The 25,664-nt window shown below is 37.7% G+C and overlaps 2 protein-coding genes across 5 annotated transcripts in view; one reads left to right on the forward strand and one right to left on the reverse strand.

Annotated features, from left to right (window-relative positions):
* IKZF2 (IKAROS family zinc finger 2) overlaps positions 1-15,074 on the reverse strand; it is a 140,842-nt gene extending 125,768 nt beyond the window's left edge. For both annotated transcript variants that reach the window (XM_080670092.1, XM_080670091.1), the window contains exons 1-3: positions 14,788-15,074; positions 11,879-11,927; positions 10,943-11,047 (exon numbers count right to left, since the gene is read on the reverse strand). In XM_080670092.1, coding sequence (XP_080526218.1) covers positions 10,943-11,047; positions 11,879-11,912 — 139 coding nt within the window. In that variant the 5' untranslated portion in view covers positions 11,913-11,927; positions 14,788-15,074. The remainder of the gene's footprint in view (positions 1-10,942; positions 11,048-11,878; positions 11,928-14,787) is intronic.
* Positions 15,075-15,210: 136 nt separating this feature from the next.
* On the forward strand, positions 15,211-19,308 carry LOC308249192 (uncharacterized protein). Of its 3 annotated transcripts, none has more exons than XR_013960688.1 (3): positions 15,211-15,421; positions 17,453-17,599; positions 19,121-19,308. XR_013960688.1 is itself a non-coding variant. In XM_080670093.1 (3 exons), exons 1-2 carry the CDS (start codon positions 15,727-15,729, stop codon positions 17,537-17,539), a joined length of 435 nt encoding a protein of 144 aa, XP_080526219.1. In that variant the 5' UTR covers positions 15,623-15,726; the 3' UTR covers positions 17,540-17,599; positions 19,121-19,308. The 3 variants fall into 3 exon arrangements, 2 of the variants coding, with proteins under 2 accessions (XP_080526219.1, XP_080526220.1); XM_080670093.1 differs by lacking the exon at positions 15,211-15,421 and adding an exon at positions 15,623-16,074; XM_080670094.1 differs by lacking the exon at positions 15,211-15,421 and adding an exon at positions 15,623-16,074 and having other exon boundaries at positions 17,453-17,596; positions 19,121-19,305.
* The last annotated feature ends 6,356 nt before the right edge of the window (positions 19,309-25,664 follow it).

Genomic DNA, 25,664 nt, shown 5'->3' on the forward strand with positions numbered 1-25,664 from the left:
TCTACAAATTTGCTACCAGCTATTGGATTCAATCTGTGAGACCAACTAAAACTACTCGAATTCATCAAAAATATTTTATGCAAACAGCCTTACTGTAATAACAATTTATGTATAATAATTTATTTTAAATTGTGTTTTGTTGGGGGACAGAGGGTGCTTCTTTTTTGTTTGTTTGTGTTTTCAAGAAACTGAATCCAAAAACTGTCATTAGGTCATTAATCTGTCATAGTTCAGACAGATGGTGATGTGTAATTCATATTTTCAGAGTTTAAAAACAGCAGACTCTGAAAAAAATCTCAGATTTCCTTTTCTAGTTCTCAGTTATACCCAAACAAAATCTATTACTCCTCTCAAATATTTTGCAAACATAATTTCTTTTATATTTCAAAATATTATATTAGAATCAGTGTTTTTAAAGCTTTTGTAATTTTAAAGCAGTACCTAAAATTATCATGTACAATTTCCTATTTTAAATACCTAAAAATATTTAGTCCAATTTCTAATGATCTAAGTAATTGTTTCTAATACAAACAAATGGACATATTTTAATTAGTAATTAAACATATATCTTCAATCCTAAAAGGTATAGATAAAAATGGTTCTTTTCTCAGTCAAAAAGGTAACATATATTGAAAATAAGGCAATCTATGTCTGACTATCCACATGTTAAAGATATTTACATTTCTGATTAAAAGACTTGTAAGACATGTCTTACAAAAGAAATAGATTTCCATATGTAACTATTACTTGTTAATGTTTGTTTTAAACAACAAAAACAAAGCATGAAGGGTCTTCAGAAAATATGACTGTAGCAGAAAATGTTTTACATAGTTGTAGAAGAAGTGATACCTCTTTAGAACTAAACCAAAAATTCTTAAAGTTAATTCAAAGGAAACAGAGCAATGCAGGACCCCAGCACTTCAAAATAGGACCAAGCCCTTCATACTGATGTTTTAGTGAAAAGCATGTAAAGTTGATATAGTCAGGGGTAAGAAGAGTTACAGCTACCATGATAATATGAGAGCAATGACAGAAACTTCAAAGGTGCAGACACCCAGAATGTTAATTTATTAGGACGTGACTTTACACTGATTAATTATGTGCTCCTCAAAATATCTGCAGTGCATGAGAAAAGTTAATTGAAGCATTTCATTTTGTACATGCTACTAAAAGTAGTTTAAAAAAGTGATAAAGAACTGATTTTAAAATTATAAGCATACGGACTACAAACTCTAAATTTGCTATATAAAGTTATTAGTAATGAGATGATGATAATAACTATAAAATATTCACGGAAACATTTACATTAACTTGGATTCTATTGAATATGATTGTATAGAATCGGAAAACTTAAGAGCTGTTCAGAATCTTAGAGATCATTTTTGGGGGCTGATCATTTTAGGAGTAACACATTCTTAAAATAAATGCATACCCAAACAGAGAAAATAACAAGTAAATTGGGATGTCAGAATTATTTCAACATCAAAGAAATCAAGTTTCCAAATTTCCTCAAATGGCCAGAAGCGCATCATTTAAATACAGATGTGCAGCATGCTAATCATAAATAGTTCCTTAATTCAATAAGTAATGACTGGGTTTCTACAATGCACCAGTATGACACTATATACTGGAATGAAGTGAGAAATGAGGCATGAACATTGTCCTCAAAGGCACACATCTGTGAAATCTCCAATGAACTTCTTTGTAATCAATGTGTGGCCCAAAATGAAGCTGTATGCTTTGAAAAATATTCTTAAGTTCACACTCAGTCATTAAGATAGCCTTCCCTATTTGCTAAACTAAAATACTATAATTTTCTATAAAATCTCTTTGCTGTAGTCAGACTACTTCAATGATTTCATGAAACTGGTGAGACGTTTGCTCCAGTTGACCTATAAACTAACTCTTCGGAATACCCAGCCAACTTAAGGTGTCTTTCTCAGGTGGCAGTGCTATTTTCCACCTTCATCTATAATAGATATTAATACCTCTTAAACCACATCACCCATCAACATTTCTGTGAATGGAAGTCTGACGTTATGGTAATAGTTGGGATATTCTTTATAGGTGTTATAAGATTGTTTTCATAAAGTTAATCTATGAAATCAACATTTAATAAGTATAAAATTACATTAAAGAAAATGAATGGATCCCAGGCCTGTAAGAATTGGTTGTAACCTGATTATATATAGTGATATAAGTTAAAGACTGAAACTAGAGGATTTAGCCAAGGAAGCTGAGAAGAAAAAAAAAAAGGAAAAGAAGTATTTTGTCTGAGCTTCTCTAGGGGATCTAAATCCATGTCCATCCAGGGAAGAAGGAATGGAACAAAGGACTTGATCCAAATGGTAAGGTACATCTAATGTGATGCTGAACATATTAGGCTCTTTTAGTTTGGTGCCATTAAATATTTGAATTATATAACTAACTTCCTTGGTACTGATTTCTTGCTAACAAATGCCCTTCACTGATTACCCATATAGATGGGTTTGCAATAACAAATTGATCTGGCCAAGCCAACTGGAGTGATTGGTTGGGGTGTTTTGTTTGTTGTTTATTTGTAGTCAAAATACAGACATAAATTGGCATTCTGATTTTAAAGATTTATTTTATAGAATTGTTTAATGCAAGCCAACCCTGAGATATGGGTCTACTCTAAATGTGCTGCCAGTCAAGTTGAGGAATTTGTAGGACTGAGCACCAAATCTTGCATTACAAAAAAGTTCTTAGGGAAATGTTATCCTGTGGGAACCTAGCTGGTTGTATTTTTGTTTGTCTCATTGTGTATCTTCAAATTTATTCATTTTTTAAGAACTCTTGATGGTGAAAGGCAAGAAGGAACTCATTCATCTATAATGGATATGCATCATGATGAGCACATCACACTTATTTGCTTCTAAATGCAAAAGGCTTATCTCAAATACATATCTCCAAAGAAATCTTTAAAAACATCTCAAATAAAAAATGAATTCATTTGAACCATGAAAGATAATGTCCCTCTCTACCAAACTCACTTACATATTTCTTGTGCCCCAGCATCAGCAGTGCATCACACAAAGTAAATGCTTAATAAATGTTGGCTGGATCAATGTTTGAAAGATGAAAAATACCTCTCTAGAGATTTCTGAATCTCCACATACAGGAAATCTCAGATGAAGTATTTCCATCATTAACATTCATTTGGAATCCCATGGCATCACAGGTAATCAAAGCTTACATTTTTAAGATGAAGTTCCATAAAATATATTTTTGAGGCAAATAAGTATGCTAGTTACAATGTGTGTTTTTTATATTACACTTTTCCCTCTAGGTAATTTTACCCCTGGGGGGGGGGGCAGTATTATAAGTTTTCTTTTAATTAAGTATACAGCAAACCATTTTCAAATATATATCATCATGTATGTATATTTATCTCAAAGCTTTCAAAAAAGCTCTGGATAAAATTATTAAATTCCTAGACAACTAATGTGGCAGATCTGGTCAGTATTTAGTTAATAAATCATTCCTTATATATTTGAAATTATATATTTATTTATAAAGAATAAGGTCACAGAATAAAGAGAAATCATTATAGTAGAGGCATTGAAGTATGTGCCATACATTAGCCTTATGACTTTTTAAAATGTATAACCATAAAAGGTACGATATTTAATATATCATAAAATTTTAAGGAGAAGGGCTGGCATATTTTGTTTAAAAATTAGTAAGTCAATCACATTAACTAATCCAACTTCTGAGACCAGCATAAAAGGACTCCATTAAGCAAAGAGAGTTCATTAAAACCTGTGCTCATACATTTCAATATAGAATTTTGATTTAATGGGGCAGTGAGGGAAGTAAGGTCACTGATCAAATGCTAAGAATTACTTAGGATAGAATTTTTAAGAAATACTAAACTATTGTTAAAGTAATACAGGAGGGAAAGAAACCAAGCCACAAGATACATATTAGATTTCTCTAATTAGGAAAATTCACACTTGAGCTAATCTATCCACCTGCCTGATTGCTATCCTCTCCCAAATTCTACAGGTACTTCAAACTCTCTGTATCCAGAATTAAACTCAACTAAATATTTTCCTGGAAACCTGCTCCAATATTTCCTATCTCCCCTGATGGAACCTATCACTATCTATCTAATAATTTAGAGGTCATGAACTTCCTCCTCTCCTTTATCCAAGTCCAGTCCACTTTAAGCTATTATGTACTTCCCAGATCCTTCTCTTTCTTATTATCACCATTACCACTAGCTCTCATGACTTCTCACTTAATCCCTACCACAGCCTGTTAGAGAAGCCCTGCCTCTAGACTGGTCCCCATGCAAATCTTTTCCCCCACATTGCAGCCAGTGTGGTCCATGTCAATCAAGAGGCAAGTCATCTGCTTTGGCTTTCTTGAAAATGAAATCCAAGTTTCTTCTTATACAGGATATGTATTATTTGCCCTGATTAATTCTCCAGAGTTATCTCTGGCTTCTGATACCTCGACTCCAACTTGACAAATCTAGACATACCAACCTGCTTGTATTTCCCAGAACATGTCTGTTATGTCTCAGCTACCACTGTGGGTGAGTTCACTGAAAAGCCTTCTACTTCCCTCCTAAGTCCTATTCATTTAATAAGTCTCAGCTCAAGCTGCCTCTCCTTCTAGGAAGTCTTCAGAACTGGTACCCTCCCTGCTCCATTCCCCATAATAAATAGAACACTGGCTTACCACAGTATAATGCCCTGTTTAGATGACTATCTTTCAAACTAGAGTGTGGGCTCCTGGAGGACAAGGATGGTGTACTATTCACCTTTGGATTCACCTTACAGTGCCTGGCACCTAAAAGGTAGCCTATCAGTACTTGCTGAATTACTCAACTAGAACAACGCAGCAACATGTCAAATGCATATAAGTGATCTTTATATGCTAAGCTTACTTCAAAATTAAAACACCTAAACCAGTGGTCGGCAAACTGCGGCTCGCGAGCCACAGGCGGCTCTTTGGCCCTTGAATTTTTAGCAAAGGCCAGCTTAGGAGTAACCTAATTAAGTTAATAACAATGTACCTACCTATATAGTTTAAATTTAAAAAATTCGGCTCTCAAAAGAAATTTCAACCGTTGTACTGTTGATATTTGGCTCTGTTGACTAATGAGTTTGCCGACCACTGTCCTAAACCATTACTCCCAAAATATACAATGAGCAACAATCGGGCCTACCACTTGATTAGTATTATCAAATTGAGCATTTATGGTACTACCGGAGGCATCAATAAAGTAAAATTTTAGATGCAAACTTTCTAAGAAAGAATTAATTCTAGATATGGATAGGTTACTCGATTAAGAGGACTTTTTCTTTTTCCATTCTTAATTGCTGGTGTCTTCGGAGCACTGATAGTAAATAATGCTATTTCTTTACATATCATCAAAAACATAAAACTAAGAAACATTGAAATCAATAAAAACAGTTTCTAATATAAAAACAAACTCTACTTCTTTCTTAACCAAAGTCTTCATAGATGCTTTCAGTAAAATAAGGGTGTTTTTTTCCTTCAATTTTTACCCTAAATTATTAGCAATGCCTGCCTCTGTTCCACAGATCTATGTAGTAAAAAGGAAAGAACAAAAGACTTGAATTTCAAACAGATCTGGATTTGACAACACTCTTTCCTTATGAGTCATAGGACAATGAAAAAGTAACTCGGCTGCTCTGATAGCAGCAGTGATTATTTATTGGATAAGCCAGAAACTGTGCTAAGCATTCTGAATATATTGACTCATTCCAACCTCACAAAAGTCCACTGAGGTAGGGATTGCTTATCCCCATTCTACAGATAGGAAAATGGAGCTCAGAGATGTGAAGTAACATGCCTAAGGTCACACAGTAAGCTCTTTGGCAAACTAAAAATTCTAGCACAGGTCCATATAATTCCAAAGCCCATATTTTTAGCCATTTACCATCTGCTGCTACTGAGCCTCCGTTTTCTGTCTTATAAAACAGAGGAACTGTTAATCTCACAGAGCTGTTGTGGAAACTAAGTGAAATGGTATGGATGCACATAGCGTAATGCCAGGAGCATCCTATGTACACTCAGAAATTATGCCCCCTTCCCTTCTCTCATTCCAGTAGTGATTAAACATTTGTAATAAGGGAAATAGTTCCTAAATATTCCTTACCTATTTCAAAGCAGAAATATTCTCAGTATTGATTAATTCACAAAAGGAAAAGACTCCCAGATCAATAAGTATATTTGATATAAACGGATATAAAGGAAAAGGGAAAGAAAAACAACATATTTTACTCAGGTTAGGACTGTGATGCTACTATTGATCTTTCAGAATAAGATCAACATATCTCAATATTCAAAGTTAAGGAAGAAGGGCATTAGACCCAGAGATCCCAAACACTAGGGCTTGAAGGGAGGCTCCCAGTAGATCCTAATTAATCTGGTTCCGTTTTTAAAAAACTGTTCTTCCAGTGGGGAAGACTGATTTGGGAAAATATAGAGGCAATATGGATAATGCTTCTATAATAAATCATTTTGTTTCTCAAAGACAGATCTTTATCCTTACTCTGAAACAGCCTACAAATGGGGGGAAGGGAGAAATTAGGTACAAAGAAAAAAAAATACAGCATTTTTGTTGTTAATTCCCTGCATATACTTCCTTTGGTTCCTTTTCCTATTTTTTTTTTTTTTTTTTTTTTTTGGTACATAGCCATAACACTTAGCTTTCATAAGGTGTAAATAAATAAAATCAAACTTAAAAAATTTCCTAACAAGTAAAACTAAGATATGTTTTTAACACAAACCTCAGCATTACACAATTCAAAACAGTGAGTTTTTACATCAAGTCCACCTGATGTTATATTAGGGTGTATCCTCTGGAAATCCAACCAAGAGTGACTGCCAAACTAAGCTACAGAAGACAATTTGTAAAGCTGGTGAGCCCCCAAAATAAGTTACTTTTTAAAAGAGCACTAGAGCAAGATTATCTGATGTTACTCCACCCTCATAATAACCCTCTTCTACTTCTGTAATACTGCTTTTGTCACTAAAACCTGGGTCAGTGTTGGACATGGTGGGCATCCTGTGATAATGACATTACAGAGAAATAGCAGTTAAGTAATCCAACTAACCTACAAGGTAATATCACAATTTTATGTCCCAATCCTGATAACTTCTTCCTTCTGCCAAGGGACCTAAAAGGCCAACTAACTGATTTCTTTAAGCTTCCATTTCCACATATGAAAAGTAGAAACCATAATATACTTCTGCTGCTAAAAATGGAAACTAACTAAGAAAAAAATAAATAATTGTGAAGCACTCTGAAAAGGATAAACTGGATTCCGTAACCTGATTATTGGTCAGAGTAAAACTAGAATTACTAGAATGACTACTTCTTCCAATTCCATAGATGACATCTGGCCATCAAACTGATAAATAATATTGACTGCGAACTTGATCCATGTAAAGATTTTAAAGTCATAGAAACAAAGTTTGTGTCAGGCTGTATTTTCCTACCATTTAACTAAATCCAAATGAAATTTACTCACTGGCATTATAATAGTAGATGATAAGAAAAATATAATTAATTACAATTTCTTGAGCCTTAAAACTGTTTTTTCAATATAGTCAGCAGCAGGTATAGACCAGTTTGAAACCAATACTGAAGCAACTTTGCAAAAATTGGAAATGCGCTAACCCAGAGACAGAAGGAATCACAAAGCAAGACTCATCTGAGAGGCCGAAATACAATATGGATTATTTTTATATTGTTCTGTCTGAGTTGTCTGTCTCAGATTCTTAACTTCCAGAAGCTATTTTTAAAATAACTTAACACTGTGTATTTCCAGTAGCCATCAAGGCATATACTGTCATCTCTGACACCGAAGGTTGTCAGCAGACTCCACATGTACACTAATGATCTCAGGCAACAATGCTCATCTTCTTATCAAAGAGATCCTTATTCTAGAAGAAAAAGTCTAAAGTTCTCGAAGAAAATTCATTCTACAACATAGGCCGCAGTCATTATAAAATGTTAAGATCAACTAATACTTCTGACTTCTTTTTAAGATTATCTTATTTGCTGAATTTTAAAACCCAAAACTGTCAGGCATGGTAACATTTTTAGTTCTCTCCCAAGTCGCTGATGCTCTCTTCTAGCCCTGTCAAATAATGATAGCTGCTGTCATTATTTATTATACAATAGCTGGCAGCAAGTTGTACATATACTCTTCATCTCAAATAGCAAAAACAAATGATTACGACGTTATAGTCAAACTGACCACTTTCCTAAAGCCAAAATAAGGTGGCTATCACATCTTATCAACACTTTACTGCCAGAATAGAAGTTATTTTATTAAAATCAAAGGTTTTAAATCTTTTTTTTTTTCTAAACTGTTTTAAAATAACTTTCCCTCTTATACGTATACTCCTGTCCTCTCCTGTTTGCTACTGGAGGCTGTCTATCTGAAAGATTTCCACATTTACTTTTGGCTTTAATACTTTCAATCAAAATTGCAATTCTGTTTTAGGAAGCAATAGCCCTTCAGGAAGTATATAGGAAGATATTAAAAAAGGCAGAAAATAAATAAGTTCTTTTCAATTAATGAAGGCAAGAATGTGTGTAAAGGCATTTACGAAAACCAGTGATCTCAGACACAAGTGATTTGACAGGTCAGACACACACACACACAAATTATTTCAAGTTATAGAAAAATATGAGTGACAGATTCTAAGTCTCTTGTTCAAATTAGACAAGAGTCTCTCTCTACCACTTTTTGCTTTGGCAATCTCAAATGCTGATATTCTCCTAGATCTAACAGAAAGGAAAAAATGGGTATCTTCTCCATCTAACACCTAAGTGGGTAACCTAGATACTGTAAATAGAGGCTACATAAAGGATGCAAGACAGCTCTGAAGTGAGAGCCAACATATTTAACCTGCAAGGCTTTGGAAAAGGACTCGAAAACACGTGCAGCTTAGCCAAAAACCATACTAACGTGAAATTGCCACGGGCTAGTAAGTTAAAAACAACAACAAAAAACCTCTTTACCAAACACAATTTAACTGTTAATGGGTGTAAAAAGCCCAAACGTCAAAAGCACAACTCCTATTTGTTCAAACTGATCATGCCTGCACTCTGGACTATATATTTAAAAAAAAAAGGGTGAACTACCTGTTTGAAGCCAGTACTTGCTAAACCAGAATCAAAATCACAAATAAAGGAGGCAATTAACCAATTTAAAAAACATTTTCCTGCTGATGTTATAGTGGTGGCTAGGGGATATCAGTAAAGTCTATGATTAACATTAATATTTATCCCCTTATATTCAATGCTTCTAAGGCCAACTGTTAAATAGCTGGCTAACAGAAATTGCAAATTCATCTGTTTTTAACCTTCAGGAAATCATACAAAGATTATCTGAGAAGTAAAAATCTATTCTACTAAAGAACTAGTAAGATTGTAAAAATGTTATAATGTAAAAACTGTAGTGCCTACATTATATTAATAGTGTAACTTTTATCAAATCAATAGCCAACTAGCAAAAAAATAAAATAAGTTAATGCTACAAGACCCATTATAAGACATTAGCACTATAATTTAATATACATTCACTCACTACCTATTAATTTTTCTTTCTACATGATAAAGGAATTTCAATGACTGCTTCTAGAATGAAATCTTCCCATTAATAAAAAGAAAGAAAACTATTAAATAAGTAAGTTCACATAGTTTAATAAAAAATTCAAGTCAATAGCTAAAATCACTTAAAGTTAATGAGTTGCAAAATGTATTCAATAGTACTCTATATACTTTTGCTTATAATTTAGTAGTCTTTACTACTTACACAGCTAATAGGTTTATAGTAACCTTAAGTTTTGAGAACTGAAAGAGGGAATTGGAAAGGAAGTTTTGTTCTGTTCAGATCATGAGAATTAACTCAGGGATATGCTCATAATTCAGTAGATGATTCAGTTTTCTTTAGTTATTAAACCTTCACTTTTTTAAAAAAGGAAAGAAAATGCCTTTCCTTCACATATCAACCAAATAGAAAAATGTCTAATTAAATAAAGTTAAATCTAAGTCAGACATCATTTCTACACGAGAATATAACATATACCGACACGATAAGGGAAACAGAAGATTTCAAATAATGTTTGAGTAGGAATAATAGAGCATTTGCGCTTGGTAACTAAACTGATAAAAATTATAAGAGAAAACAAACCATACTCTTTAAGTGTTTTGTCTCTGTCCCTGATAGCATATAAGTTGTTCTTTCATTACACAAAAGTGTTTACTACATCAATGAATGACTCTTCATCAAAAACAGTAGCCAAAACTGTCTATGCCTATAAGTTCAAAACATCCTTCCAAGTTTTCTCAGTTCTTCTCTGGACAATCCTAAACAAAAAACTCTCACTTCGTTAGAGAAGTGGATGTAAATGAGTTCTACAAATTTTCAATTACACTTCACTTCCAACACTCTGGAGGAAAAACTTTCACGTTTAAAAAAATAAAATAAAATAAAAAAGCAACACTGCAATTCTACCACTGATGGATTAGCTTTGTACCAAAGCAATATAAAATTATTTCATTTTTTTACTGTGAAGAGTCCTTTGGAAGTGACGTGTTTCCATCTTTTTTTTTTTTAAATCCAACAGCAACAACAAATCTAGTCATAAACCTGACAAGTCAAAACAATAACCAGAAAAGCCTAACATTTCTTACCTGATACAGGTAAGCACCAGCTCCCAAATGCCACCTTGGGATAGTTCAGACTAGTAAGCAGACTCATGTTTTATGATACTAGAATGAACAGGAATAAATCTCTGTTGTTCTTTCTTTAGCAAAATCTATAACAGCAGCTACACCACAATGTGAGAGGACCCCACAGACCTAACAAATTCAAGGCTGTTGCTAGAGAAATAGGGGGAAAAACATAAAAAGAAGACTTACTGCTTGTCATGTGACTTGGTGAGGCATGCTGTCCATTGGGTGTGCTTGAGGTGAGGTCAATTGCCATATTGGAGTGCTCCCTTTCAGGTGAAAGCTCATTGTCACCTGCTTTCACAAAATAAAATCTTTTGGTCTCTGTTCATTGTCACATAAAATCTAATTACCAACTTTGTCTCATGCAGTGGCACGAATAGCCTTGAAATTGTAATGTAATATGTTTTTCCTTAAAAGAAACTGTAAGGCAATATAATTTAGAAATATATAGTAAATGAATGAAATGACAAAAAGCAACAACCAGCCCACAAAAAAATAAAAAAATAAAAAGACAAAACTTCACTATCACAATAATCGTAACTGTAAAATAAGAGGAATTGGGACGAGTTGATTTCTAAAGTATTCTTTAGTTTAAAAAACTAAATTTCTTTTAAAACCTAACTTAATCCTTGAACATACAGTATTTATAATGAGCATTTTCTAAAATGCTGGCTCTTAGAAAGTTGGATTTTGAAAGGAGAGTTGGCTAAAAACCTGTCAACTTGTTTGTTTTTAGCCAAACAAGTTGAGAATTTAGAAGCTAATTCTCTTTCAGAATATGAGTCCAATAACGTAAGCTATACAGAGCAATAAATGTTTAGCACACGCCATATTAGTAGACATATATGTAACCTGATCTATTGTAAACTTAGGTAATCAACCAGGAAAGTGTGGCTCTGCTAAGCTCTACTGATTTACATGTTATCTTTAATATAGTAAGTATATTTCTATTTCACTGTATGCTATTATTTTATATCAAACTCACTTTAAGGGTGAAGTTGTTAACAGATAGAAGAGTATAGAATCCGTGATAAAGACTTACAATTGAGAAGTTCAAGTACAGGTAATACAGAAGCGTAACTTTATTAGCAATGAAGAAAATTAAAGGAAACGAATACTTACACGTTATATAGCCATCGATAGCCTCTGTTTCCATAGTCAAAGTGCAGTGCTGCAATACAAAAGATCAGACCCTTAACACAATGATTCCTTTCAGTTCTGCCATTAAATGCTTAACTTATTTGAAGCTCCAAGCAGTTAGCCCATGTTGCTGCTGCTGCAACCTGTGCCCAGGAAACATACTACAGTGTACTGTATGTGCTCATTTGCAAGTCACTGAACTCTTTCTGCAAATGATCTGATTCCTGCTGGAGATAGGAGAGGAAAGATAAGTGTGCTGTAAGATGGGCTGTAGCAAGAAAGGAATGACTCTCTTAATCAGAATTTACTGGGTTCAAAGAAAAACAACAACAACAACAAAACTAGGGGGCCATCTCCAATGTTAAATGGGACTTAAGTATTTTACCAGTCACTACTTCCCACAATCGCACTGCAGTTTGAGGACTTCCCTAGTATACAGATAGCTCTATTCACAATTGTTGCAAGTTGGTTCATCATGTTCTAAGAGGGAGGGGGGGGAGGACAAACATACATAAGAAAACAAAACAAAACAAAACAAAAACTTCGTGCCCAAGTGTGTCTCTAAGATTTCTGCAGCCGTTACCCAACTCCTGAACTTGTATTGGCGTTTTAGCCTACCCCAAGTTCTGGGTAAGCACCTGTTCAATGCAATCTTCATTTCCTGCCAGACCGTGGTTGGATACAAATGCCAAACTTACTTAATACAGTCTGATTCTGAAAATTTCATAAAACTTTTCGCTGTTGGGAAGGGAATCACTTTTTTTTTTAAAGTTTGGGGAATTATTCTCATGCACCAATGACGCAAAACAAGAACTTAATTCTCAGAAACAAAAGTAAGTTGTATGAGATGACACCCCCTAGCTTTGATTTCACATAATGAAAAGATCGATAAGCTAACTGTATTCTTTGAAAGAAAAAGTTTAAAGAATTGACATGTCCTGAGGAGATTTTTTACTTATTTTTTTTTCCCCTTTGGCCCTGGTCCTTTTTGCCTTTAGTTTCAAAACTCTCACTGCACCAGCAGCTAAATTATTCACAATGAGCCATTTCTGTATTGATCGCCAAGTATATTTAGCCCTGGCTCCTGGAATTTCTCCATTACTTACTGGAAAACAGGCAGCTTCACTTGTCTCCAAAACCACTTCCCTTCTCCCTCCCCTCCCCTTCTTCACCACCACCCTCCCTACACCCCCCCCCCCCAAAAAAAAACTTTTCTTTCTTTATGGAATAATCAGATCAAATTCCCAACTCAGCCACTACATAGCACTTAAATTTCAACCTGCTGTACTGTTATCAAATTCTTTCAAATTATGATTACATAAGGCGTTAAAGAAAGGCATCCGTAAAGTTTAAAAGGGGCGCAGTTTCTTCAGCTATTTTACAAATGAGTTTATCTCTTTAAAAATGTACACATTTAAACACACACACACACACATATTAAAAAAGAAAGAAATGTCAGGGAGAAGCGAAAGAAGTCTGCCCCATCAATGAAATGGTTATTAACCCTCAGAGAAGGAAAGCAAGAAAAAGAAAAGGAGAAAGAGAAACGAAATGTACATACAAAAGGAATTGTCCCTTGATTAAAAAAGATTCATCACCATTTCCAGCTCTGTCGGGAGATCTCAGCTTCTTCTAACCCCTCCAAGAGGAGGTGACAATGTCGGGCTGAAGATACACGGAGGGAGAAAGAAAGAAGTTTTTTGTGTCCCCCCCCCCCCCCTTCTCTCTTTCCCTCCCTGGCCCCCTCCAAGCCAAGCCCCCTGCAGAGTTCAAGGCGAGGAGGAAGAAAAAGCACTTTACAGGTGGGTCATTCCGAGCCCAAATCCAGCAAACAGATCGGCTGATAAACAAAACCAAGAAATGAGAGAGAAGGAACACCCCCCTTCTCCTCCTCCTCCTCCTCCTCCTCCTCCTCCTTCTCCTCCTCCTCCTCCTACCCCTCCCCCTCGTCCCTTTGGGATGGTCTAGTAGGAAAAGTCACTCAGGAATGGCACCACGTACTTTCAGGAAAGAGGAAAAAAAAGGAGAGAGAGAGAGAGAGAGAAAGAGAGAGAGGTCAGTCAGTGCTACAGCAATGCGATTAACAAGAAGAGAAAAAACTTGATCCACCGGTTCTTTAAGAATCGACCAAAAGCTAAGACAAGAAAACTGAAAGAAAAGGTGGGGGGTGAGGGGGGAGGGAGGTTAGAAGGGAGGGACAGTCAGGCAGAACCCAGCAAGGAACCTAGGCCAACTTCCCAAGACTGTTTTTTTTTTTTTTGGCAAATAAAGAAAGAAAGAAAGAAATCTTAATTCCATCTCTTTCGCCCATAGTGGAACCTGTCAGGGTGATTTAACTGCTGCCTTTTTGCATGTGTCATACCTGTTTTGTTTTGTTTATTTTTTATTAAATTCCAACAGGATCTGGATATTACCTCCTCTCTGGACAGCTGCAATCTATGCCAAGCTACCCGACCTTTCTTGGAATTCAAGTTAAAACAAAGCAAAACAAGTCCCAATCCATGACAGCTAGAGAGATGAGAACTGATTAATCGATTAACATCCCAGAAACAGATCTCAAGGAGGGGACCGGTACGTGAAGGCAGAGGACATCACCGTCAACCCGATTCCCTGAGCGTCCTTTACAGACATGATGACCCTACTCGTAACCACAAGCCATCCCTCCCGGAGAAAAATATCTACATTATTATTATTATCACTGGTTAACAGCAACAAGTCATTTGATCACATTACCGTGCAAAACGAGATGCCATATAATTACACTTAACTTTGAAAACACTCCCCCCCGCCTTTGCAAATCAAGACACACATATTTATAGATAAGCTAGGAACCAGAAGACAAATAAAACAAGAGCTGTTCTTCCCCACGCAAAAGCCAAACGGAGATTTACCTCAGCAGTGCATGCAGTAAAATAATCCCATCACCCTTTTGTTTGTGTTTACTGTTAGTGTGTCCTCTCTCTTTCTTTCTTTCCTGTGCCTAACGTGTGTTTGTGCACTGCGGTGGGTGGTGGAAACTAAGGCAGTGGATCTGTAGCTAAGGGTAATCCTGTTTTTACTTCCTCCATCTTCAGCGAGGAGCAGGGTTAGCCCGGGACAGCTGGTCAAACCCCGAGAAACCGATCCGCCGCAGCCGGAGCACATCTCCCCCGCCGGCCGGGCTCGCGCAGACGCCCGCGGGCGGAGGGCGGGCTGGCGGCGGCGGCGGCGGCGGCGACGGTGGCGGCGGGCAGGGGGCGCGGGCAGGCGGGCGGCCGGCCGTGCGTGCGCGCGCGCGTGCGTGCGTGTGTGCGGGCCCCCGGGCGCCCGTGCGTGTGGGAGTGTGGGAGGGCGCGCGCGCGGGCTGGGGAGGGCGCGAGTGCGCGGGTCTGCGCGCCGGGCCGCTCGGCGCGCTCGGCAATCGATTACAGGACAAGTGCGGCCCCGGCGGCGCGGCGACGCGCGCACTGCCTAGAGCCCACCCGCGCGCGCCCGGCCTCGCCGCCCCCCGCCCCCCGGCGGACCCCGCCCCCCAAGGGCCACCAGGTAACCAGCTTTCCTCGAGTCCCACCGCGACCCCGACCCACTCATTCTACCCGTCCTCCCCCCGCCCGCCCCGCGCCCAGTCATAATAAATCTCACGTTTTCTGCCGGCCGGGAAGGAAGGATCGCCAGGGAGAGGGGAGGCTCATTTCGGCCGCGTGAACTTTTCTTTCCAAATGGGATTTGTGGCGAGGCCGGGCGACCGGAGCGGCGGCGATCCCGGCGCCCGACGCGGAGCTCGGGGCTGGCCGTCCTGGCCCGATCGGGCGGTGCGCGTGGACCCACCCACTTGGGCTTCGCAATAAACTATGCGGTGCAATTCCAGTGAACGGCACCCGACGGACCGGGACACGGATCGGGATACGCGGGTCCTCGGGAACGGATTGAAAGGGAAAGTCGGGTCTGAGATGCAGCTCAACTCTTACTATTTTGGAAGTGCTTTCCAGGGCAAGTTTAAAATTAGAGTGTTTGCTTGCGTCTTCTTCCCCAGGCAACTGCCACATCCACCGAAGTCCAAGGCACGCGTGAGGGTCCAAAAAGTTGTAGAGTCAAGTGCTGTCAATCAGTATCAACCCTTCGTTGTCGCACAGCTTTTTAAAATTGATTTGGGAACAACTCAAATAGATCGTCATGTGAAATGTGTGTTCTTGCTACAGGTAGTAGCATTTAGCATTTTTCTTGACCACATTTGCAAAAAGAGGGAATAGAGACTTCTCTAATTAAAGGGAAAAGGAAAATGAAAGGACCTGAAAATACTGAACTGTGTCGCCTGGGTGGCTTACGTTTGAAAAACACACCAAAGTATTAGGACTACCAAACAGCGTTTCTGAGAAACCATATCACAGATTGTGAGGAAAATCGATGCTGAAAGAGTAGGCGCAGGCACCGAACTCCTCCTTCCAAGAATCCCAGAAATAGTTGCTGAGTTGCTTTTTTTTTTTTTTTCTTTTCTGCTGAGGATAGAAAAATGACACATTGAAAATAAAATCATTAACTATATTAACCATATCTTAAGCACTATTCTGTATGTCTGGGAAATTTTGGATAATGTCTTTCCTTTAGATTTTGTGATGGAGTAATTCATTCATGTTGATGCACACTATGTGATCATTGTAATGGATACCGTATATAACTTGTATAATGCTAAATTTACATTTTATAATGAATTACTTTTTAAAAGTTTATTAGACAAGTGTAATCAGTAGGCTGGTTACTAAATTAGGAAACTTTATAGTTGGTGCCATTCTGAAAATAAGATTACCCAATATTCATTGGAGAGCAAATCATTGGGCTCAGGATATCAATGACTTTAAGAGAAATTGTAGTTCCAAAGAGTTATATGTTTTGTTTTTCTTGTCAATTAGGTAAATAAAAGTAATTTTCTTGATGACATATTTTAGGAAAGACAACAGAATTCCACAAATCATTTTAATCATCCCAATAGATAGCAAATATTTTAACCTTAAATTACCTTTAAAAAGTGGAATGTTGATTCCCAGTATATAAATGGTAACATAACTTCTCTAAATTGCCATAAATCCCTCCTAAAAAACTAAGCCTAAGTGTTAAACTATCTAAAAAGTTATGGAGGTCCTTAGGAAAGATGACTTAACACTGAAAATTAAGAGGAAATGTCTGGATAGTTTAAACATTTTAATGTTTAATAGAAGAGTAATTAATATGAAGTTTTAAGGAATTACCCTAAAGTTACTCAAAGTTACCACAGTTGGTAAAGTCCTTGCCCCCTGGCTGATTAGAGCTTAATTTAGCTCCCTTGAAAGACTATCCTTTTCAGAAGTTGCTTTCATTGGCTTCCTAATCACCAGAGGCACACTCTCTCCCTCTAGTGGCTAAGCATTCAGACATTTTACAATTGGTGACTCTGTCTCCCCAAGAATTGGGGGGCAGGGAGGGAGGGGGAAGGGTGAATTGGCTCCCAGATTTTAGGATGGTAAATAATCACCTGTGAGAATTAGACCATTTGGGGAAACTTGTTCCTCTTTTTAACATCCTATGTTCCTTTCTAATTTGCAGATCCTGGCATATCCAATTTATCCCAAAGAAGACAATATTATGTTTAGATACTACAGCTCAGGGTTCTGTTTCATCCTCTGCCGTTGAATAGTCCTGGCTGTGAGACTCCGGGTTCCACTTGTGGGAAGGAACCTTTTATAAACTGTGGTAATTCACTTTGTTCACAGTTTTTTCTCAACAGTATTTTTATAGTGGTTAGAAAACATATTTCCACTTTCTACCCTAACCACACTGCACACATTTTTAAAGTACACCTACAGTTAGCCTGTGCATAAAAATGCACTACCAGGGAAGTACGGTACCATCCCATTTGCCCGTTGTATCCAGTTGGATAGTTAAATTTTCACTTTGGGGATGGGGGTGAGGAGGTGGGGAGAAAACACACCCCACCCCCACCACACTTCACACAGCTGGTTCTTCCGGATCCTGCCTGTCCCATTCTGCTGAAACGATGCCTTCCCAGCACCAACTCACATATTAGCGCCTTGCACATTTCCTTCATTATACGATTTGTAATTATTTTATTCACTACAACGTCATCTTTTTAAGGGCAGGGATTATGTCTATCCTGCTAACAACTGTTTTCTTAGAACTAGCAAAATGTTTGGCCTGAGTTGTTACTCAAAAAACATTTGCCGAATGGATGAATATAAAGCTAATCACAAACCTAGTTCCCATGTGTTAAACTGTTTTCAAGGGACAAAATGCATAGATATCGAAGATACATTCTTATCCCATAAATAATTTGGTCACTGCACAATGTAGCTCAGTTGGTTATTGTCCAGTACATCAACAGGTTGCTGGTTCAATTCCTGGTCAGGGTACATACCTAGGTAGCCGCTCAATCCCGGTAGGGGGCATGCAGGAGGTAGTTTTACTCTCATATCGATGTTTCTCCCTCTCCCTTCCTCTCTTTCTCTAAAAATCAATAAAAAATATTTTTAAAAAGGAACTTTTTCAAATCTTAGATCATAAGTCATGTTATAAATACAGTATACTTAGCTCTGGCTTATGGTTCATGTGAAGAATGTGATATAAATTGGTAGATATAAAACTTAGAAGTATAAATAGTAAAAGTGATTAAAACTGTATGTCAAATGTAATTTTGGTTAAGTACATTTGTGTCCCCTCTGTTTCATAAATAAATTATTTCATGTTAATACCTGATTATTCATGAACGAGGTTGACCATTAAGAAATGCAACAGATTTAATTCTATAACCACTAAGTACAATTAGCAAAATAAATTTTTTAAAGGTAGTATAGCTAAAAAGGGACATTATAGAGTATTAATTTTGTTTTCTTTGGATGGTTTGTTTTATCTGTTTTGGATTTAAAAGCCCTAGTACCCTTTAAAGGAATTTGGATAAAAGTACATTTTTCTTTGTTCAAGGAGTTAACTCTATTTTTAAGTTTGGGTTTTGTTTTTAGCAGAGGGTAGGAGGGGGCAATTCGAAACACTACAGTACTTTGCTAATATTAAGGGGGGAAATTTGGAAATTGATTATATATTCAAGTTTTATTTAGATGGTTCTGTTGTTCTAGCTATAGGAACATAATCATTCAGAGTAGGTGCCCTAAAATCACTTGAATCCCCGAAAAAGTTGGGATGAACATGCACACCTAGGCACAGTGCTTTAAAACTGATGACTTGTTTCATTTTTGTCAGGTGGTGGTGATCTTCTCTTTGAAGTGGTGTTCTCTTAAGTGAAATGTGGAACAATGGGCTCACTTTCTCCTGTCGACCTAGATTGGCACCATGAAGAAGCAAGGAAGCCAGAATGGGAAACATAGTTTCAAAGAAAACATTCTAAGATACCAAATCCGGTTCATAAATAAAGCATATTAATACCTCACAGCTTTGCCTTCCTGATACATTTTACGGTCTGGGGTCTGTCTGGGTGGCACATGAGTTGTACCTGGTAAGGGTCTTCTCTTTCTCTCCATCTTGAACAATAGTTTCTTTGAGCAGCCCTTAAGAGTGTCACTTTGCAATTAGAGATAAGGCTCTTGTACCTAGAAAAGGGAACATTATGACTTAAATTCACACTTTGATAGGATAATATCAGATTTCTTCCAGAGAACACGTTTTGGTATTGATGTAGAGCAAATGATAAGCTGTCTCTATCACAAATGAGAATTATAAGTTGTGGGAGTTAAACTTAGACCAAGGGGGTGAAGTCTAGAGAGGTTTCTGAATAAAAAAAGAAAGCACACATTTTTAAAGATGTCACTAAAAGCTGCCATAGTTGCTTTAAAATGTAGATGTGTTCAGCATTTGAGGAAATGAGTTCCATTAATGCAGAAATGAAAGAACTTTGAGCTGGGTCAAGTGCAGATAGCTGATGCTCAAAAAAACAACTCTAAAAGGCATTGGGAAGAACATTCTTCTTAGAAATCCTAAAATCAGTAAATGCAAAAGAGTGTAATAAGGTTACTGAAACCTCCAATAAAGTGTTAGTACAAGGAAAGAAAAAAGAAAGGCTAACAGTGAAAGGAGAATACATTATCTAGTGTGCATTAATTTAGATCCAGTATAATAACATCCATGAGGAAAAGAAGGAAAACCAAAAATGGTTATTTGGAATTGGGAGGTGAAAATAGGGCAGACCAGCCTAAAAATCTGTAATGCCAGTGGTTGGACTCTGCTGGAGATAACCATAGTCTAAAGCAAGGTGATGGCTAGTTGCATCTCAAGGAGAATATTTGGTATATAAGCTAGTGCCAGTAGGAGTGTGATCCTATTTTTTAATTCTGTGAAAAACTCATGGAATTACATGGCCCGTGTTTGTAAGAAGCCTCAATTCTTTGTAAGCCAAAATCCTTTCACAGTACAGCAGAGTCTAATCACATGTTTAAACAATTCTGTATAGACTGAGAAAAATAGAAGGAAGCATTACAAACAGAAAGCAGCAACCTAGGGAATTAGAAGCTACACAGGAATAGAAATGGAGAACCATTTCCTGCTTGACAACTCTGAGAGGGGTGTCTGCGGTGTGGCAGAGGGGAATGAATCAAAGAAAGGTCATTTATAGGTAGTAAAGTCAAATGTCACCTCCTCCAATTCTCATGACTTGTGGTTTAGAGAAAGGTTAGCTTAATATAGAGACTAGTGTGGCATTCTGAACTGTCTTAAGACAAGATGTGTGAATATGATATAACACCGTCAATATCTCTCCCCCTAGCACAGGGGTGGGCAAACTTTTTGACTCAAGGGCCACAATGGGTTCTTAAACTGGACCAGAGGGCCGGAACAAAAGCATGGATGGAGTGTTTGTGTGAACTAATATAAATTCAAAGTAAAGGAGCGGAGGGGAGAGCAAGAGAACCGGATAGAACAGCCGGATCTGACCCGCGGGCCGTAGTTTGCCCAAGGCTGCCCTAGCAGTTATGTTCAAAAGGTACTTAAAAAAAAGACACACAAAATATTTGACGTCATGGTGAGGTACTAGACACCTGGGAAAGTCCCACTTGGTAGACGAAGGCTATCATCAAAAATCCTATAAACTATATTCCAGAAACTGCTTCATTGGAATATTATTTTTGAAATATACCATTATGGAGAAATAAATCCTATGCAGTATCTATAGCACTTTAGATTGATGGTATAACTGGTTTCAGGAAGTCGGAGCATCAGTGGACTGGGAAAGCCATATGTGTCATCATCATTATAGGCATTTATTTTATGCCAGGTGTCATGACAAGCATGTTACATACATTACCTCTTTTAGCACTCACAGCTATTTTTAAGAGATAATATTAACACCATGTTCACATGAAAAAATTGAAACCTGGAGATATTATTTTTTATTATTTTATTTTTTCTTTATTGATTAAGGTATTACATATGTGTGGAGATGTTATTATCTTGTCCAAGGTCTCGCAATGTCAGAGCTGGACTCAAAGGCATGTGTTAAGTTCTAGAAAGCCCATAAAATAACTACCATGTTATGCTGTCTCCTTAATAGCCAATTATATTTGTTAATCATATGAACCTGTTACTGTAGTTAAGTCCAGCACTTTGATTAACAACCTGGTGGGTAACATACCAATTTAAACCACTTGAAAGGAAAATTGAATGTCCACAGTCTTCTAGAAAGCTCATCAACTGTGTTATCAACACAGAACTCTACCAAATCCAGTGCCTGTCTGTGTGTGGAACATGACCTATTTGACGTCTAATGCTTTAACATATTCATCTGTACCTTCTTTGACCTCGTCCACCAAGTGAGTGACATGAGAGAACCACTGAGAGAGAATTAAATGATAACCATCCTATAAAAAATTGAGTAATAATTAATGGTGACAAATCTAGACGAGAACTTAAATTAAAATTCTGGATATCCAAACATACATTTTGTTCGAAGGGGATCATTTCTGGTTCATTGCTCTCAGAAACAGGTGCATCACACTTGTCCCTTTTGTAAACTTCACCTATATGTCATTCAAAGAATGAATTACTGATTTTCTGTGGCGAACATTGTGATTAAATGGCTATAATGGCTATGGTCTTCTTAAGTGACATTTTGGATTTCAAGAAACAGAGTTTTTTTCTAGTGGAGAGTAGCTCTCAGTTGTAGTGAAGGTCAATGTGTACATTTTTCTAGGATCTATTAAGTGAAGCCTGGGATGTTAGGGCTTTTCTCTCTGTTTTAATTTACAAATACAGTGAGTACTGGAGTAGAGAAGTAAAACTGTACTATTTTCGTTTCTTTTCTGTCCCAGTTTAGATAGATACAGAAATTACATATTTATTCTCTCATAGCAGGTTTTTTTCCCTAGAAACAAAAATAAGTAATATTCTTATTTGATACCAGAAATACTATTTATGAAATTGATCAATTTGGTAGAACTTTGCTTTAGAGCATTTAAATAGCCTTCCCCAAGAGAGAAGAGCTTCCCCAGAGATTATGAAATAGTTAATAGATAAAATGAACATGGGAACTGGTGTACTTATAATCTTAAAAATAATTTAACATATCCCAATATTATGTTAGAGAGTGAATGCTTAAGAGAAGACCAGTTAAGTATTTTTTAAATTTTCTTTATTGATTAAGGTATTACATATGTGTCCTTATACCCCCATTACCCCCCATCCCCCCCACTCATGCCCTCACCCCCCTGTTGTCTGTGTCCATTGGTTAGGCTTATATGCATGCATACAAGTCCTTTGATTGACCAGTTAAGTATTTAAACAGCAGTCATCTTTCTTCCTAATCTAACATAGATGAGGGAGGGCACTTCTCTCCCAAGTCTTTAGGATTACTGCTTTGAGAGGTCCCTCCTGATGTGGAGGTGGACACTGTGGTCTGGGAGGCCTGGCACCATTAGACAGTCTGTCATGCATAGAACCCCTTGATGGATTCAAATCCAATAGAAGCAACTTTGTGATAGTTTTACTTCCTATTATTTTCCTATATGGAGAGAAAATACTTGAAAATTATGTTTCTTTATAAATAAAAAGTGTTTGGGGGGTTTGTACAGCTATTTCTTATGAGTTTACACATCTTTCCTTGTCCTTTTTAAGAACAATAATGCATCTATGAACTTGAGTTTCTTTCCAGGAGTGGGGAATGCCCGGCCCTCGGGCCATATATGGCCTAGGAAATCATTTGGTCTGGCCCTGCCAAGGCATTAGGGGTGAGTTAATGAAATGTTTGACCAAATATAGCAGGCTAATTTTTAAGCTGATAGTTGCATATGGCCCGCAAATGATGTTATAAATATCCAAATGGCCATTGGCAGAAAAAAGGTTCCCCAACCTTGCACCCCACAAGGCTAAAGGCCAGGACCTGGACAGTGAAGCTCACTAAGGTCATGCCATTCTGTGTATGAGCCTTGTCATCTGGCCAGATTTCTCTCTTGACTCTGGAGAATATCATGAACTCATTCTTTTGCCTGCTTTAGAACTTCAGTGACTCATTCAACCTCAATTAAGCCAGCCTGCTTAAGGAGATTCATTGGGCCAGCAGCACTTTTCAGATAGGCTGTCAAAGGGAGCCATTAAGAGGTCTGAGGGAAAACCAGGAGGTCTAAGAAGGAGAAGAGATTAACAGCAACAAATACTGCTTGTAGAGATAGCAGTTGTTGAGGAGGGAATAAGAAGTGAGGAAGTAAAGGCTGTATATACAGACACTAATTTCAATTTTATCCATACTAATAAAAGGGTAATATGCTAATTAGATGGAATAGACCGAACTTCTTCTGGACATCCTTCCGGACATCCTTCCGGACAAAGCCACAGTGTTGGGGGCTGAGACAGAGGTGGTTAGGGGATATCAGGCCGGCAGGGGAGAGCAGTTAGGGGCGATCAGGCAGGCAGGCAGGCAGGTGAGTGGTTAGGAGCCAGTGGTCCCAGATTGCAAGAGAGATGTCCAACCTCCAGTTTAGGCCTGATCCCACCTACAGCGGCAGTCGGACATCCCCCGAGGAGTCCCGGATTGGAGAGGGTGCAGGCCAGGCTGAGGGACTCCCCTCCTGTGCACGAATTTCATGCACCAGGCCTCTAGTTTAGCTATACTATAAAAGGAAAAGCAGAAGCTAGAAGCTGGAGGAGGATATGGGGTGGGGGCTTGAGAAATTTTTGTTTCTAAGTAAAATTTTAACATGTTTCAATGCTGATAAGAAGGTGTCAAGAGCAAGTAAAATATTGAGGATGGAAGAAAATTGGTCCCTGAGGGGACAAAGGATCTACAGCATAAGTGAAATAACTATCTTCAGATAGGAGAGGGATATTCTTGCACTAAAGAGAAGCAAGAAAGAATGGGTACAAACTCAAGTAAGTACTTGACATGATTGGAAGTTGAGGAGGGTTTGAAGAAGGTGTCAGTGTTATTTCTGATAGTAAAGGGGAAAATGACTGCATTGAACATTTAAGAAAAGTGAATAAACCCAGCCGGTGTGGCTCAGTAGTTGAACGTTGACCTATGAACCAGGAGGTCACGGTTTGATTCCTGGTCAGGGCACATACCTGGGTTGAGAGCTCAATCCCCAGTGTTGGGCATGCAGGGAACAGCTGATCCATGATTCTCTCTCATCAATGATGTTTCTATCTCTCCCTTCTTCTCCCTTCCTCTCTGAAATCAATAATTTAAAAAAAAAAGAGTGAATAAGCTTGAAATAGTTGCTATGAAGAAATGTGAAAGAATCTAAAAAAAAATTGAAAAGTTGATTGGCAGAATAGAAATACCAGTTGAGGCTGGTGACAACATATAATCCATCAATATTCTCAATACTATAACTGAATTCACAGTCCAGCTTTAGTCTTGGAAAACATGAAAGGATTGATCCAGTATAGAAAGTGGGGAGCTGGAAGATACGGATCAAAGTTTAGTTTAATTGAAAGAATTAAATTTCAGTAATGGGCAATTGAGTAAGCTATACAGAGAAGGATAGGATACTGATGTATTGGTACTGATAGATGGGAAAAAGTAGCGGCATATGGATACCTTGGATCACAGTCAGGTTGAAGAACTTGTCTAAGAAGGAATACTGAGTGAGAGATATGAACATATAGAGGACTGTGAGAAAAAACTTGGCATTTCTGATGGAGTACAAGATGCCAGGATCCAGAATAGAGGGCAAGAAATCATGGCTTCTAGGAGTTGGGTTACCAGGATAATGATAGGTTAATCAAGAGATTATCTTGTGTCTTGGAAAATAGAGGAAGATACTGAATTAGTTGCTGAAGCCTTTGAAGAATGATTCCCTAATAAACTGATAAATAATAGCTAGGAGGAAGGATAGTAACAGGTAGCAGGAAACAAGGAGAATCAGAGGAGTCTCAAACAAAAGTATAAATCTTGTGAAAAAATGGTTTGGGATTGTAAGGGTGATGCTGACCCCATTTTCTCACCTGAGCCAGGTGAGTCATAGGAAAATGAGTTGCCTTCACCTGTGAGAACTATAAGTAGGGTGATCATATCATCAGATTTTCCAATAACAACCCTGTCTGACATATTTATTTATTTATTTATTTATTTATTTACTTATTTTGCTGCAGAAAGCTTTATTGTTTCATTTGGTCCAATGCATGGGAGAGGGCTTCAGGTTGTTTAAAAGAATGGCTAGTAGTTTTGGATAGAGGCTCAGGTAAAACCCAGACACCAGGGGAAGCAGAGAGGCCCTCAAAGCCTCTGCACTCCATAGGCTCCTCGCCGTGCTTGAGGGTGAGCCTTTCGAAGAGATACTCGCCCAGCCCAGCCTGGGGGCCC

Source organism: Plecotus auritus, assembly GCF_963455305.1.
Source record: "Plecotus auritus genome assembly, chromosome: 5".
NCBI classification, from domain to species: domain Eukaryota; kingdom Metazoa; phylum Chordata; class Mammalia; order Chiroptera; family Vespertilionidae; genus Plecotus; species Plecotus auritus.

Bases quoted from the DNA above. Each gene is read 5' to 3' on its own strand.
- LOC308249192 (XM_080670093.1), top strand. From the start codon at position 15,727: ATGCGGTGCAATTCCAGTGAACGGCACCCGACGGACCGGGACACGGAT. The intron at 16,075-17,452 runs GTAGTAGCATTT...TCTAATTTGCAG, and splicing joins AATGTGTGTTCTTGCTACAG to ATCCTGGCATATCCAATTTA.